At 33.6% G+C, this 14,933-nt stretch overlaps 2 protein-coding genes and 1 pseudogene across 2 annotated transcripts; all 3 read right to left on the bottom strand.

Annotated features, from left to right (window-relative positions):
- Nucleotides 1–1,172: 1,172 nt before the first annotated feature.
- LOC142619190 (cytochrome P450 89A2-like) lies at nucleotides 1,173–2,855 on the bottom strand. The gene has a single exon (XM_075792266.1). It carries the CDS (start codon nucleotides 2,839–2,841, stop codon nucleotides 1,315–1,317), a length of 1,527 nt encoding a protein of 508 aa, XP_075648381.1. The 5' UTR covers nucleotides 2,842–2,855; the 3' UTR covers nucleotides 1,173–1,314.
- Nucleotides 2,856–3,413: 558 nt separating this feature from the next.
- LOC142620306 (uncharacterized) lies at nucleotides 3,414–6,795 on the bottom strand. Its single transcript, XM_075793697.1, has 4 exons — nucleotides 6,581–6,795; nucleotides 4,588–5,351; nucleotides 4,297–4,434; nucleotides 3,414–3,910 (listed from the first exon to the last, which is right to left on the bottom strand). The coding sequence occupies exons 1-4, from the start codon at nucleotides 6,793–6,795 to the stop codon at nucleotides 3,414–3,416; spliced, it is 1,614 nt and encodes a 537-aa protein (XP_075649812.1).
- Nucleotides 6,796–12,668: 5,873 nt separating this feature from the next.
- Nucleotides 12,669–14,469, bottom strand: LOC142620305 (uncharacterized; annotated as a pseudogene).
- Nucleotides 14,470–14,933: the final 464 nt, after the last annotated feature.

The raw sequence follows: 14,933 nt of genomic DNA, 5'->3' as shown, positions 1-14,933 counted from the left end.
ACCATACACACAATTATATTTTTTCACATACTAAAGCATGTTATTTAAAGATAAAAATGTAAAACTGACCCTCTAACTTTCAGTTTTTTTCATTTTAGTCCTCTAACTTTAAGTTTTGTCAATTCAGTCCTCTAACTTTCAATTTTTGCTAATGGAGGATTCCGTTAAACGGCTGACGTTAATGTAACTGAAATGACGCTTTTTTTTAAAAAAAAAATTTTAATTTTTTTTTAATTTTTAAATTTCAGAATTAAAAGAAAAAAGAAAAATATGTAAAAAAAAAAAGAAAAAAAAAGAAAGAAAACATTTAAGGGGAATGACGTCATCATCCCCCTTCCCCTGAAATCAAACCAAAGAAACATTGAGAGAGAGAGACCGAGTATGCAAAATACATAACCATTCTCCTCTTCCTCCTCCTTTCTCAAAACCTTAAACCGGTCCAAGAAGCCGAAGCGGTGGCGAAGCGAAGCATCCACATAATGCACGATCTTGACGATGTCGTTGACGATGAGGAGGACGAGGCCTGGAAGGAGTGGGGCAAGAAATCCACACCCTCTGGCCACTCTGATCTCTGGCCTTATGATTTGTCGAAGATGTCGGAGGCCGAAATCCAGGCCGATATGATGAAGCAGCATTCCGGGCCGTCAATGGTTTCGTTAAGCTCTGGCTCGGCGTTCACTGGACTTCGGCAATGCAATCTAGGTTTTGTTTCATTTTGTTATTTCTCTCTTGGATTTCTATGGTGAAAGTCATTGAATATATATGTATGTTTTGGTCACTGAATTTGATAATTCGAGTATAAGTTTATGAATGTTTGAGCTAATTAGTGAAAGTTTTTGAGAACTAAACTGGGTTTGCTTAATCGTTTCCCCAATTTCTCTAAGTTAGGGATTTGGGTGTGGAGTGATTCCTCGGTTTGATTTCAGGTAAGGAGAATGACGAACCCCTAAATGTTTTTTTTTTTTTTCATATTAATTTTTTTTAATTTTCTTTAAATTCCGAAATTTATTAAAAAAAAACCAACATCGTTTTGGTTAAATTACAAAAGGACATAATTGAAATTTAAGGGAGTACCAAATTGACAACAGTTGAAAGTTAGATGATTGAAATGACAAAACTGAAAGTTAGAAGACTGAAATGAACAAAACTAAAAGTTAGGGGTCAATTTTTCATTTTTGCCTTATTTAAAACATAGTACCAAAGACATTTTTTCTTTATGAATACTATAAATATGTGATACTTTTTAAACCACATTTTTTACATCATTTTAAACAACTATACTGCATATCTCCTGCCAAACGAGCTCCTAATCATTCAAAGCCTTGGAGATAAATGAGCCTTGAGAGGATTCTTCATCACTATAGTAAACTCCGACTTCTCTGATAAATCAACCTCATCACCATCAACAGCGTTCCACTCAAAATTCAAAACCAAATTGGCCACAAAATACTCCAAATGAAGTATTGCCAAACCAGAAGCAGGACAAATCCTCCTCCCCGCACCAAATGGCATCATCTTAATCTCTCTGCTTCCAGTTATATCAAACGCTTCTCCTCCATCACTCAGAAATCTCTTAGGCTTAAACGCCATAGGATCTTCCCAAACCTTCGAGTCCCACCCCATTTCTGCTACCATAAAATTCATAGTAGCATACTTTGGTACCAAATAGCCATCCAAAACCACATCCTTTGTCACTGCATGTGGTAACACAAAATGGGCAGGTGGGTGTCTCCTTAAACCCTCCAAAACCACTGCTTTCAAATAAGGAATCTTATTCAAATCCTCTTCTTTCACTTCCTTTTCTCCATCACCAACAACCCCTTTAATCTCCACAAAAAGCCTCTCTTGGATTTGTGGGGATTTCACCATATTCGCCATAATCCACTCCAATGCTGTTGACGTAGTATCCGTACCCGCGTCTAGAAACTCTGAACACAAATTAACCATTTCCTTATCTTCAAGCTTCCTTTTTTCCTCTGGCAACTCCAAATCCAACAACGTGTCCACATACGACACAACAAACTCATCGTCAATTTCTTTGTCTTCTTTCATTTCACTCCGTCTTTCTTGCTTCACTTTCCTCCTTGCTTTAATCAAAGGAATTAAAACATCATCTTGGTTTCTCCGAAGTTGAAACAACTCTTCCCAACGCTTACGAAGAAAAATCCTTCCAATACTAGGGAGAAAATTGAGTATAGCAAACCGTCTAGAGCTCAAAAGCAAGCAACGCTGAACCTCTTCGATTTTCTTAATCTGGGTTTCACCGAGTTTGTCTCCGAAACACATAAGAACCAACAAACAAAACATGGAGTATTGGAAATGGTCTTTAACAACGGATTCAGTGTTGGAACGAAGGCGATTGAGGAGAATATCCAAGACCCACTTGCGCGCGTGAGAGTAAGATTTCATGCGCGAAGGGTGGAGAATCTCTGAAGTGAGATTACGACGAAAGAGTCGCCATGTGGGACCATAAGACGCAGAGTTGATGCTGTGTTTGTTACTAAATACGATCATGGCTGTAGGTGGAGGAGCTGGGCGGTCAGCGAAAACTGCACTGTTTTGAATAAGAGCTTTGTGTGCGAGAGAGTGGTTGGCAACGAAGATAGCTGGGCTGAAGCCTATGTAAATGGTGATGATGGGTCCGTACTTGGCATGGATTTTGCGGAGGGCTTGTACCGTTTCGAAGAAGGGTTTGCGGAGCCATAGGAAGTTGCTGAGTATTGGGACGTGTAAGGGTCCTGGAGGTAGCTTACTGTGATTTTCAGAAACTTTGTTGAAAAGGAGTGATTTGAGGAACGCTGAGATACAGAGAGAGACGACGATGATGAACCAGACTTCCATGTTTTGATTGAATAGGAGCTAGAAATAGACAACCTTATTAGTCCTTATATTTATAAGTGGAAGAGGACAGAAGAGGAGCAAGGAAACCTTATCTTTGACTTTCCTACAAGAAAATATCTATTTTGTTATAAAAAGTTTACAAGCTACTTCAAGCGAGATTGACCAGAAGAGAACTGATCAAACCAAGAGGCTGAGTTAATGATCTCAGCTATAAAATCCCAACTAGTGATGTCTTCCGCTTTCTTTTTCAATATAACTTTGCCGGTATAACTTTTTTTTTGGCTGAATAACTTTCTTTCTTTCTTTTTGGAATGTATTGACTATTGACCATAACATAACCAGTGGCGGCTCCAGGAATTTTTTTCAGGGTGTTCCTCAATAAGTATAAATTACACGATTTAATAAAAAGAAAATTTTATATATTGACAACAACAATTAAAAAACATGTAAATACATAAAATTTACAATTACCTTCTACGATTTTTCATTTTTTGAAATCATTGCATGATAGTCTCATTATCAATGTTACAAGCTATATCTTTTTCAATATACACAACCAAGCAATCATTCATCTACTGATCTCCCATTCGATTGCGCAATTCATTCTTTATATATTTCATTGCTGAAAAACTTCTTTCTACGGTTGCAGTAGCAACAGAAAGGGTCAAAGCTAACTTCACAAGCAAATAGACTAATGGATAAGTCTCATGCTTCCTCGTGCTCACTAACTTTTCACCAAGTTCACTAACTCCTTGAAGCTCTAAAAACAAGTCATTGTTGCGCATATCACAAATGAAATTCTGAAGCTGAGAGTCAAGTGCCAAGATATCTGTCCCAGGAAAATCATATGGATAGAACTTTGCTAGATGTATTAACTTTTCCTTATCAAAAGCCACAAATGAATTACTTGGATTCAAGCAAGCCATACAAATTAGCAAATCAGTATTCACCTCTGAAAAACGATTGTTTAGCTCTTGAAGTTGCATATCTATGACTGTGTAGAATAGCTCAACACGATAATGATGTAAATTTGTATTTTGTTGGGTGTTGCGTCGCGGCCTCCCACTAACTACAAATATTTCATCCATGTTCAAGATAGGAATTTCATGTGTGGCACAAAATGAAGACACTTCAGTCAATAAAGATGTCCATTCATCATCTCTCATCACTTGCAATCGTTGCTTAGACACTTTAACAAGATCCATAGCATTTACTATATCTTGATTTTTTTTTTGCAATGCTATTGACAACTCATTTGTGATCCCTAAAATGTTTTTCATCAAGTGTAGAGCAAAAACAAATTCAAAAGATAGAATTGACCTCATAATAGATCGAGCTTCAACTTTTTGGTCAGAGATCCCATCTTCTTCAATAATCTCAAGTACATCAGCAACAGCAGAGAACATCAAAATCAAGTTGAGAATAGTCCCATAATATGATCCCAACGTGTATCACCAGGACGTTTAAGATTTGTCTCTTGATTCAAACCTTGTCCACTTCTTCGTACACCATTCTCTAAATCTTCTTTAATTTTGGCAAATTGAGCATCTCGAAGAGCATCTCGTCTCTTACAAGAGCCTCCAACAACAGTTACTAAATTACTAACCACATAGAAAAAATCAGCAATGTTAATGTGATTTTTAGCAACGGCAACAAGTGTCAATTGAAGTTGATGAGCAAAACAATGGACATAAAATGCTGACTTATTCTCTTTCAAAATTAAAGTTTTGAGACCATTGATATCACCTTGCATATTACTAGCTCCGTCATAACCTTGCCCACGTAGTCTCAATAAACTCAAATTATGTTTACAAAGTAAACCTTCAATAACACATTTGAGTGACAAAGCGGTGGTACTTGCTACATGTACAATACCAAGGAACCGCTCTATAATAATCCCTTGTTTGTTCACATAACGAAGAACGAGTGCCATTTGTTCTTTCACTGAGATATCACGTGACTCATCAACTAATATTGAAAAGAACCCATTGCCAAGATCCTCGATGATGGCTTTGGATGTTTCATGTGCAATTGCATTCACCATGTCTTTTTGAATATCATGATGGGTAAGCTTGCAATTTTTCCAAGTATTTTGCATCACTTCATTGATAGATTCATTGTGATCCCCCAAAAATTGTAGAAGCTCAAGGAAATTTCCTTTATCACTTGAACCTTGAGATTCATCGTGACCACGAAAAGCTAATCCTCGGAATAAAAGGAATCTTACGCAATCAACTATTGCATTTAATTGAATCTGATATTCAGCTTTATCTTGATTTGATTGCTTAACCAAGACACTTTGAATGTGTTGCTTTTCCTTCTGTAAATCTTCACTCTTCTTGACAGCTTGGTTATGAGCACTATTAACTCCTCCAACATGGGAATCTAACTTCCAAAGTTGATTCCAAAGTCTGAATCCCTTCGTTACAAAAGTGTCACCTCCTCCTTGCTTACCAACATCTTTCCCAAATAGGTAGCAATAAAAACAAAATGCTGCATCTTTGGCTATACTATATTCTAACCAATTTCTAGTTTCATACCATTCAACTTTAAATCGACGGGGTTTTCCAGAAAAATATGATACCGGTAATCATGAGGAGGTCGACAAGGGCCTTTTCCTAAATAATGTCTTCTTATTTCATCATGATTATTAGGATGATAAGATGATATCTTTTGTCGTAGCCCAGGATCTGAAGGAAGATCTTGTAAGTTAAAGTCAACACGACTTCGCTTAGAAGATGGAGATGAATCTTGCACAGGAGATGAATCTTGCACAAGAGATGAATCTTGGGTACGTGGTTTTTTTATCAAGTATTTGTCCATAATTCTAGCAAAAGAATAAACAATAAATTATAAGTTTATTTGAAATATCAATAAATTATTAATTATTATTGTTTAGTTGTTTCATTAATTTGTTTGTCTTTTATAAATTATAATTTGTTATATTATTGTTTCATTAATTATAAGATTATTAATTGTTGTTTAGCCTAACATAATTATTTATTTTTTGTCTTTTATAATGTATTGATTAATTAAATTGTTAACGCTAAAAGACAATCAGAAAATTTCACAAGAACTAGCTACCAATCAGAAAATTTCACAATCACAATTTTATAAATCACAATAACGCTAAATGACAATTAATGTCTTTGAGTTGAGTCCAATACCAATACACACCAACAGTCCAACACGGCAACACCAACACCAACACATTACAATTTACACACCAATCAACGGATAAGATTCAATCATAAGATAAAGCCAAAAGCAAAATGCCAAATTCAAAAAGTAAAAAAAAAAAAAAAAGTTAAAGCATTAAACTGACTGCTTGTTTCTTTAAAAAAAAAAAAAAAAAAAGCTGAGTGCTTCAGCCTTCAGCCAGCCAATCACGGATCACTGCTGGTTTCTTAAAAAAAAAAAAAAAAAAAAAAGCTGAGTGCTTTAGCCTTCAGCCAGCCAATCACGGATCACTGCTTGTTTCTTTAAAGGAAAAAAAAACAAAAAAAACAAACAAACAAACAAAGCTCCAGCCAATCACGGATCACCAGTTCAACAATGAGACAAACAATGAGACAAAGTCATAAATTTAATAATGACTAAAGAGAGAGAGAGAGAGTCATAAATAAAGGCACACACCACTAAGTTATTCATTATTTCATCTTGTTCATTTCAGATTTGAGAGAGTATAGAGAGAGTGAGAGACCGAGAGAGAGTCAGAGAGAAAAAGAGAGAGAAATACCTGGCGACGGCGATGTCAATGTGCGACGGCGATGGCGACGATGAGCGCTGCGACTGGGACGATGCGAAGTTGCGGACCGATCTCCGTCTCCGATGCGACGAGGGCGACGAGTCCAATCTCCGATGAGTGACTGGAGCTGGACCGATCTGGCGATCTCCGATGTCCGATGAGCGATTGGAACCGTGGATCGATCTAACTTCGAAGGGGAGCGCCATTGCTCTGTGTTTGCTTTTTAGGTTTGCTTAGCTTTACTGATTTTTTTAATTTTTTTGAGAAAAGTTTTAGTGATGATGTACTGAACTTTGATAACTAATTTGAGGTTTCTGATGGGTCTGTAATTTTTTTTTTTTTTTTTGGTTGAGAAATCGTGGGTTTGCCTCTGTCATCTGTTGGGCTTGCCGTGGGCAGTGGGCTTGATGTTGGGCTTGCTGTGATCCGTCCGATATTTTGCTCTTACAATTTTTTTTTCTCTGTTACAAATTATTATTATTATTATTTTTTTCAGATTTTAGTTGAAATTTTTTTTTGGGCTTTTTTTTTTTTGGCTTGAAAGTAGAACAAATATATATATTTTTTTTAATGTGAGGGTGTTCCTAATTTTAATTGAGGGTGTTCCTATTTTATATTTTAAGGGTAAAAAAAAAAATTGTATATATAAATTTCAAGTCAGGGTGTTCCTGGGAACACCCTGACCATAACGTGGCGCCGCCACTGAACATAACCATAGTAGGCCGATTATTTATTCATTTATTTTAAATACAACTAATATAATTACATCACTTTAAACTTGTACACCTAGAAAACAGGCACATCTTTGTGGCGGCAGAGTTGGTGTACCAGTTTTATTTTCATCATTCTAGGTGGGACCCAATTTTAATATAAGAGTTATTGGGCATTTATTTTTATTTTTGTAAAATTAATAATTTAAATTTATTATAATTTTTTTAGGTAACATTTTAGTGGGAGTTAAAAATGTATCTACTTTTTATATATTTATTTAATTTATTTATTTTTTTGTATTTAATTTTGCTTTTGGATAAACATGAGTTTTTTTTTAAGGAAAAAAACAGTGTGACCGTGTGGGTTGTTTAACTTATTTTTTTATTTTAAAAAAATAATAATAAACGTAGTTACTTTAAAGAAGTGGGTTAGTAGAATAATGTTTCTATTTTGTCTCTACTTAAACTTAGGGGTGTAGGGGTATTTTGGAACAAAAAAAAATCAAGTCCAAATAGGGGAAGCTCCTTAAATAGTAGTATAGATATATATAATTTTTATTTTGAGAATCTAATTTATATAGCTAATTTATCTAATTTATATATATATATATATATATATATATATATATATATATATATATATATATATATATATATATAGCTTCATCACATGAGCAAAGCGCGTGCAATTTAATGGATAAAGTAATTTGAAAATTAACAGGAGATGAAGCTTTTTTTAGTGGTCTTATTTTGTAGAAAAAAAATTGTGTTTTTTATTTTATTTTATATATAATTTTTTTTTGAAAATCTAATTTATAAGTGGATAAAGTAATTTGAAAATTTACAAGAAAGTGGTCCTGTTTTTTAGGCAATGTTTTAGTGGGAGTTAGAATTGCATTTTTACCGAATTATCCTTTAATTTTGTCTCTACTTAAATATAGGGGTGTAGGGGCATTTTTGAACTAAAAAATGAGGAATCTAAACAGGGGAAGCCCCTTAAATAGTAGTATAGATAAAAGCTATCATGGTACTGGGAATTGAAGTTTACTTGTTTCAAGTTACTACACAGTCCAATATGTAGAGAAATTGTTTTGAGGACTTTTTAGTACAATTTACTAATATAATTTGAGGACTTTTTGGAAGAGGGAAAAATAAGACTTTTTAGTGTTTGGATGGGGTAAAAAAGTTGAAGTATAAATTTTTATTTATTTATTTTTTTTTTGTTAAGAAGAAAATTGAGAGAATGGAAGAAGTAATTTATAAAAATTTACTCTTATATCCTTTATACATTATATATAAGAAGTAATTTATTTGTAAAAAAATATTACTTATCATTGATTAAAATTAATAAAACAATATTTTATAAAAATTAAAACATTATACATGGGATTTTATTTCACTTTTTTTTGTTATCATATTTATAACATTTTTTTGGGTAAAACAATGGGAAAGAAATAGCACATGGATTGATACTAAACAAGCAAACAAATAAAGAGAGAGAGAGAGAGAGAGAGAGAGAGAGAGAGTAAAACAAATCAACAAAGAAAGAAAAAGATGAATTAAAATGTTACAACTCTGGGGTAGAAAAGTAATTGTAATGATAGGAGCAAAATTAACTGAGTTTTTTCTTTAAATCAAGGGGAAAGTGTTTGGGCCCCACCAAGATCTTTCCAATTTTCCATCCCAGCCAAACAACGTAAAAGACCATGTTCTCTCCCCCATTTTCTATCTCCCTTGTTTTCACCCCAACCAAACAAATCTTAAAGCTAGACAAATTTATCTTCTTTCTTCTTCTTCTTCTTCTTCTTCTTCTTATTTTTTAATTTATTTGTTTTAACTTTTAACCCCCTCTTATATCTTTTATAAGCACTTAAGTAAAATAATCCAAAATTTGTATTGGTTAACGAAAATAGGGTAACATTGGGAATCGACCAAATGGGTGGATTGTATTTTTTATAATTTGGTACATAATAATTATTGTATTTTTATAAGTAATTTATATAAAAAATTACTTTTTTTCAGTGCTTTTTTTTAAACATATATTATGAATTATAATTACATGTTTTTCTTTCCTAATCACAATGTAGAATCTTACAATCATCAATTTAATTCCCTAACCCCTCTCACTAATCCTCATAACCATGTTGTTACCTACTAAGGTAGGATGTTGGTAATCAAATGGAAGATCAATGGATAAATGATTCTCTCGTTGTGCAAGTTGAAAGTGATGTAGTTGATAGTATTGATAATGAAATTTTCATGCAACGATTTCAAAATATAAAAACTTGCAGAAGGAAATCGTAAAACTTTATGTATTTGTATGTGTTTTTTCTTGTTTGTAATCTTTATATATATATATATATATATATATATATATAGTATTTTATATTAAATATTGTTTAATTTAAGTTTCTTAATGACTATTTTGAAAAAAAAAATTAATGGACTCGTCACTTTCGACTTTAACAAATTATGAAAAAGATTATGACAAAATTAAATTGTATCCTTGTTAAAGCTATCAGTTAGGATGAGTATAATATTTTTCATAGTTTGTTTATTACGTATACATACATACACATGTATTGAGGTAGTCTTTGACTTGCCCCCAAATTTTTTTATTATAAAAATATTATTGTAAGGTTACAATTTGTACCTAAGCCCAATAGTAGAGAGGGTATAGACCCAAAGTGCCCAATACAATAAATTTGTAGAGAGTGGGTTCTAAATCTAGTTTTTTTTATGGGCTTAGTTAACAACGGTAGTGGCTCAAGATCACAAAACACTATTGATGGACTGGTTTATATGATGAAAAACTGTCCTCGAACTCAAGCCGAGAAGCTAGTTCTTATATTTCTTTCTTCTTAAAGGAAGATTACAAAAATATCCAGTTTACAGTATTTTCTCTATTTCTCTCCGATCACCCTTCCTGAATGTCTCCCCCTCTTTTTATATTATCTTTCTTCCTCTCTACATCCTCCATGTATAAATCAGATCACTGGTTTGGATACTTGTCCCATCAGCCTTTCCCTCAAGTCTTTGGAAGTAGTTGTAAGGTTGAATCTTGATGCACAGACATCACTTCCTCATTAATGCGGCCAGGGGGTCAGCTGCAGAATATTTAATGCGGTGGTAGCAACTTTATCTTGGATATTTCACAGCCCTTCTTCTTATCCTGTACGTTCACCATGCATACCCTTACTTACAAGATTTCTTAGAACATTGCTTTTGGATGGCGGACAACACTCTCCTACCTCGGCTTTATTTAGCCAAGAAAGGATTCTTCCTTGGACCACCTTCCGTGATGATCTTGATCAAACTTTACCTCTTTACTCACCAACACGGCCTCTTGGGTCGATACTTCCCCATCCTCAGACCATCTAATGTCCTCGGATTGGGCTTCTGGCCCAATAAGCACATACACAAGTAATATTGGATTTATCGTCCCTACAATTAGTATATATTATATACATAGGTACTAATTTTAGCAATTTTGTTCTATAAAATTATACTTTGCCTCCTTAACAATATCATTGATTCTTTTAAAAATAATGTTATATCCACAAACTTTTCTACAACATTTTTACAAACTGTTGAGGTAGCAAATTCTTATTAATTCACGTTTGGATCCATCACTAACACTACTTATTTACATACTAATAACCATTTATCACATTAGCAATTTGTAAAAAAATAAAAATAAAAAAAATAATTTCTAGCATTTTCCTCATTTTAAAGACTATTAAAAAAATTCATAGATCTAAAATCTAAAACAAAATATATGTCTAAAAAAGTTTTTTTTCAAAAAAAAAGTTCAAAAAAATTAGTCCAACAACAAAAATTATTAATTGTGAAGCTATAAAAATTTAACCCAATGCAAACAATCCGGCCCCTTAAAAAAATTTTAACAAAATAATTTCATCTTTACCTAGTAGTAGACACACGCATCAAAAAAAAAAAAAAAAAAAAAAACTCTCAACAGCTAAGCCAACATAACTAGTAGCAAAGCTATTCCCCTAACTTCAAGTTCTAGCTCCACCCTTATATATACAACACAAAAGTAAAAAGATAATTGCATAGGTATCAATTTATTAGATATTGCTATAGACTTTATTTCGAAGTCAACAATAAATCTTCGTGCATTATGGAAATATAGACAATCAATTGAAGGTGTAGTCTTCAGCCACTCTAAAAAATGGACCCAACCATTCAAATCCTCTAGGCCTTCAAAGGATACTCAGCAGCAAAGCTATTCTCCTAACTTCAAGTTCTAGTTCTATCCTTGTATATACAACACAAAAATAAAAAGATAATTGCATAGGTATCAATTTATTAGATATTGCTATAGACTTTATTTCGAAGTCAACAATAAATCTTCGTGCATTATGGAATATAGTCTATCAATTGAAGGTGTAGTCTTCAGCCACACTAAAAAATGGACCCAACCATTCAAATCCTCTAGGCCTTCAAAGGATACTTCATCGCTCTGGTGAACTCATGTAGCATATACATCTTCTAAGTTCTAACTATACTTTTTATAAAATATATATATATATATATATATATATATATATATATATATATATATATATATATTTTAGAAATTGTTTCAAATTATGGCGTATAATTACTCTTTTGAGTCTTTATCATCAAACAAAGACATGAGTTTAAACCACAAACTCACTTTACCCTTAACCAAATAAAAAAGACGACCCAACTTAGACATACCCCGCTCATCAAATGAAGAGCTTCAAATGATTGACAACAATTTCCTCTTAATAAGAGCATCTCCAGCAGCTTATCTAAATTTTTGTATTGTTTGGAGAGTGAACAATGACATTTATCTTTTACTTATCTACTTTTTGAAATATACTTTCCAAGCGACTCTCTATCATTTTTCTATCCCATTTAAATATTATTTCTTCATTATTTCTTTAATATTTCTTTATTCTTTTTTAATCTTTTTTATTCATTCCCAACAACTATATTTTTCAAATTCCTAACATCTATATTTTTAAATTTCCCAACGGTAACATTTTCAAATTTTCCAACAATTATATTTTCTCAATAGCCTTTTTTTAAGGGTTATATTTTTCAAATGGTAATATTTTTCATTAGTCATACTTTTCAAAAAGACTTGATAAATTTCAAGATTGACATGGATATGATAAATTTCAAATTAAATCAAATTTTACCTGTAGAAAACTAACATAAATGAAGAGAAATTTCAAATTACAATAAAGACTAAAGACATAAAAATTATTGCGAGCATAAAACTTAAAATTAAATGATCCTAAATCACTATATCGTTGCCACAGGTGCTCAATGAGATCCAATTGGAGTTCAAAATGAATTTCTCTATCTCTAATTTTTTAGTGGGCTGCAATGAGCGCCGTAAATTGACGAAATTCTTCTGTAGGCTTATGGGACACTGTTGTAGGGATGCTTTCAGGCACTTGTTCATAATTAAAGTCTTCTGCTCCATTAGTATCGCGTTCATCTTCAATTATCATGTTATGCAATATTATGCATGCCTTCATAATGTAATCAAGAGCCTCTATTCTCCAAAGATGAGCAGGCCCACGAACAATTACAAATTTTTCTTTAAGCACTCTAAATGCACGCTTTACATCCTTCCTTGTTGACTCCTGAGTTGTAGCAAAAAGACTTTTCTTTCTACCTTGTGGAACTAGGATTGTCTTTAAAAAGTGGACCATGGAGGATATATACCATCAGCAAGATAATATCCCATTGTATAATTATGACCATTGATTGAGTAATTCACCGAAGGTGCATGACCTTGAGCGAGCTTGGTAAATATAAAAGAATGGTCTAGCACGTTGATGTCATTATGAGACCCAGGTAACCCAAAAAATGCATGCCATATCCAAAGATCATATGATGCTATTGCTTCCAAAATAATTGTTGGCTCATGACTATGACCAGTGTATTGACCTTTCCACCCAGATGGGCAATTCTTCCATTTCCAGTGCATGCAATCAATGCTCCCTAGCATCCCTGGAAATCCGCACCTTTCACCAACTCTTAGCAACCTAGCAATGTCATTGCTATTTGGTGACCTCAAGCACTCTGTAGAATAAATATCAACTATGGCTTCAACAATTTTTTTGAGACTCTCTATTGCAGTGCTTTCTCCAATTCTTACATATTCATCTGTAAAATCAACTGCTACTCCATACGCAAGCATTCTTAGTGTGGCAGTCATATTCTGAAGGGAAGACAAACCAAGCACTCCGGTAGCATTTCTTTTTTGAACAAAATATTCATCTTTCTCTTCTAGATTAGATTTAATACGTAGAAAAAGAGAACGACTCATTTGAAATCTCTTGCGAAATATTTAAGGAGGATATATTGGTGATTCCGCAAAATAGTCTTGAAAAAGACTTTGGTGGCCTTGCTCATGATCACGTTGGATGAACCTATGGTTTGGAATAGAACCCAAAAAAACAAAGTGAAAGACATCAATGTAAATTATAAAGATAGAAAAAAAAGAACCCAAAAACCCAAGACCTAATCTTAGACAGTAGCTATTGCAAATCACGCAAAACTACTAAATCATCAACTTGTAGAATAAACCAACAAATTCAAACATGATGCAAAACCAATTAAATCAAATTTTAGGTACCAATTTCCGTGATTGAGCCGATGTTATCAATTCTCTGTTCTTCCTTAGGTGGTTGAACCAAACTCCGACTGAAAGCCTTGTTTTGGGGGTTGAAAGATGTAAGCCACGGTTTTGTGAGATAGAGTTACGCAGATCTCGTGATTGAGAGCTGATTCCCCTTTGTTTTCTGATGAGAAGAGAGAGAGTTTTCTGATGAGAAGCCAGAGAGAGAGGGATGAAGAAAGAGAAAGGGAGGATATAGAAAAAAGTCATTTTTCATTCAACCGAATATTATTTTAAGCGAAAATATTGTTTAGAGTTGCTACAGTAAAAGCTACAGTACTCTCTACATCAAGGGAGGTAGAGTAGCAACTCTAAAAAAAAAAAAAAAAGAGATAGAGAGCTTGTTGGAGCTTGATTTTGCTGTGTTTGCTCTCCAAATAAGGCTTTAGAGAGCCTATTGGAGATGCTCTAAGTAGCTACATCTAGTCCACTCTTTGGACCAAACCATCACAAGGAATCATCGAAGTTAACTGTGATGCAGCCATAGGTAACAACTGGTCTTATATCGCGATTGTGGCTAAAGTTTGGAGAGGGATACTAATTTTTCCTTTGCTAAACAGTCAAAATCCACCATCCCAGTTCAAGCAGAAGCAGAGGCGATAGCTTGGGTGACTCATCAAGTAGTGAATCGTAACACTGATGCCGCTATTATTAAGAGTGATTCCATGATATGTGTGGATGCTCTTACAAAGCCTAGCATTGCAGATCCTTGGAGGGTAACAGTTCTAACTCAGGATACCTTAAAACTTTCTTCCTCAGCCAGTAAATTTCAGTTTAAGTGGACCCCTAGAGAATCTAATAGAGCTGCTCATGTGTTTGATGCTTGGTCTCCTAATAACAATTTCTCTGGTTGTTTTGTATTGGGTGCTTCCCCTCTGTTTTTTGCAAATGTTATTGAGCAGAAGGCCTAGAATTTCCTTTTGTATTATGTTTGTGCTTTATTATAGTC

The sequence above is a fragment of the Castanea sativa genome, chromosome 12 (genome assembly GCF_040712315.1).
Source record: "Castanea sativa cultivar Marrone di Chiusa Pesio chromosome 12, ASM4071231v1".
NCBI classification, from domain to species: Eukaryota; Viridiplantae; Streptophyta; class Magnoliopsida; order Fagales; family Fagaceae; genus Castanea; species Castanea sativa.
The sequence above is the reverse complement of the archived record's forward strand: the minus strand, read 5'-3'. Positions and strand labels throughout refer to the sequence as shown.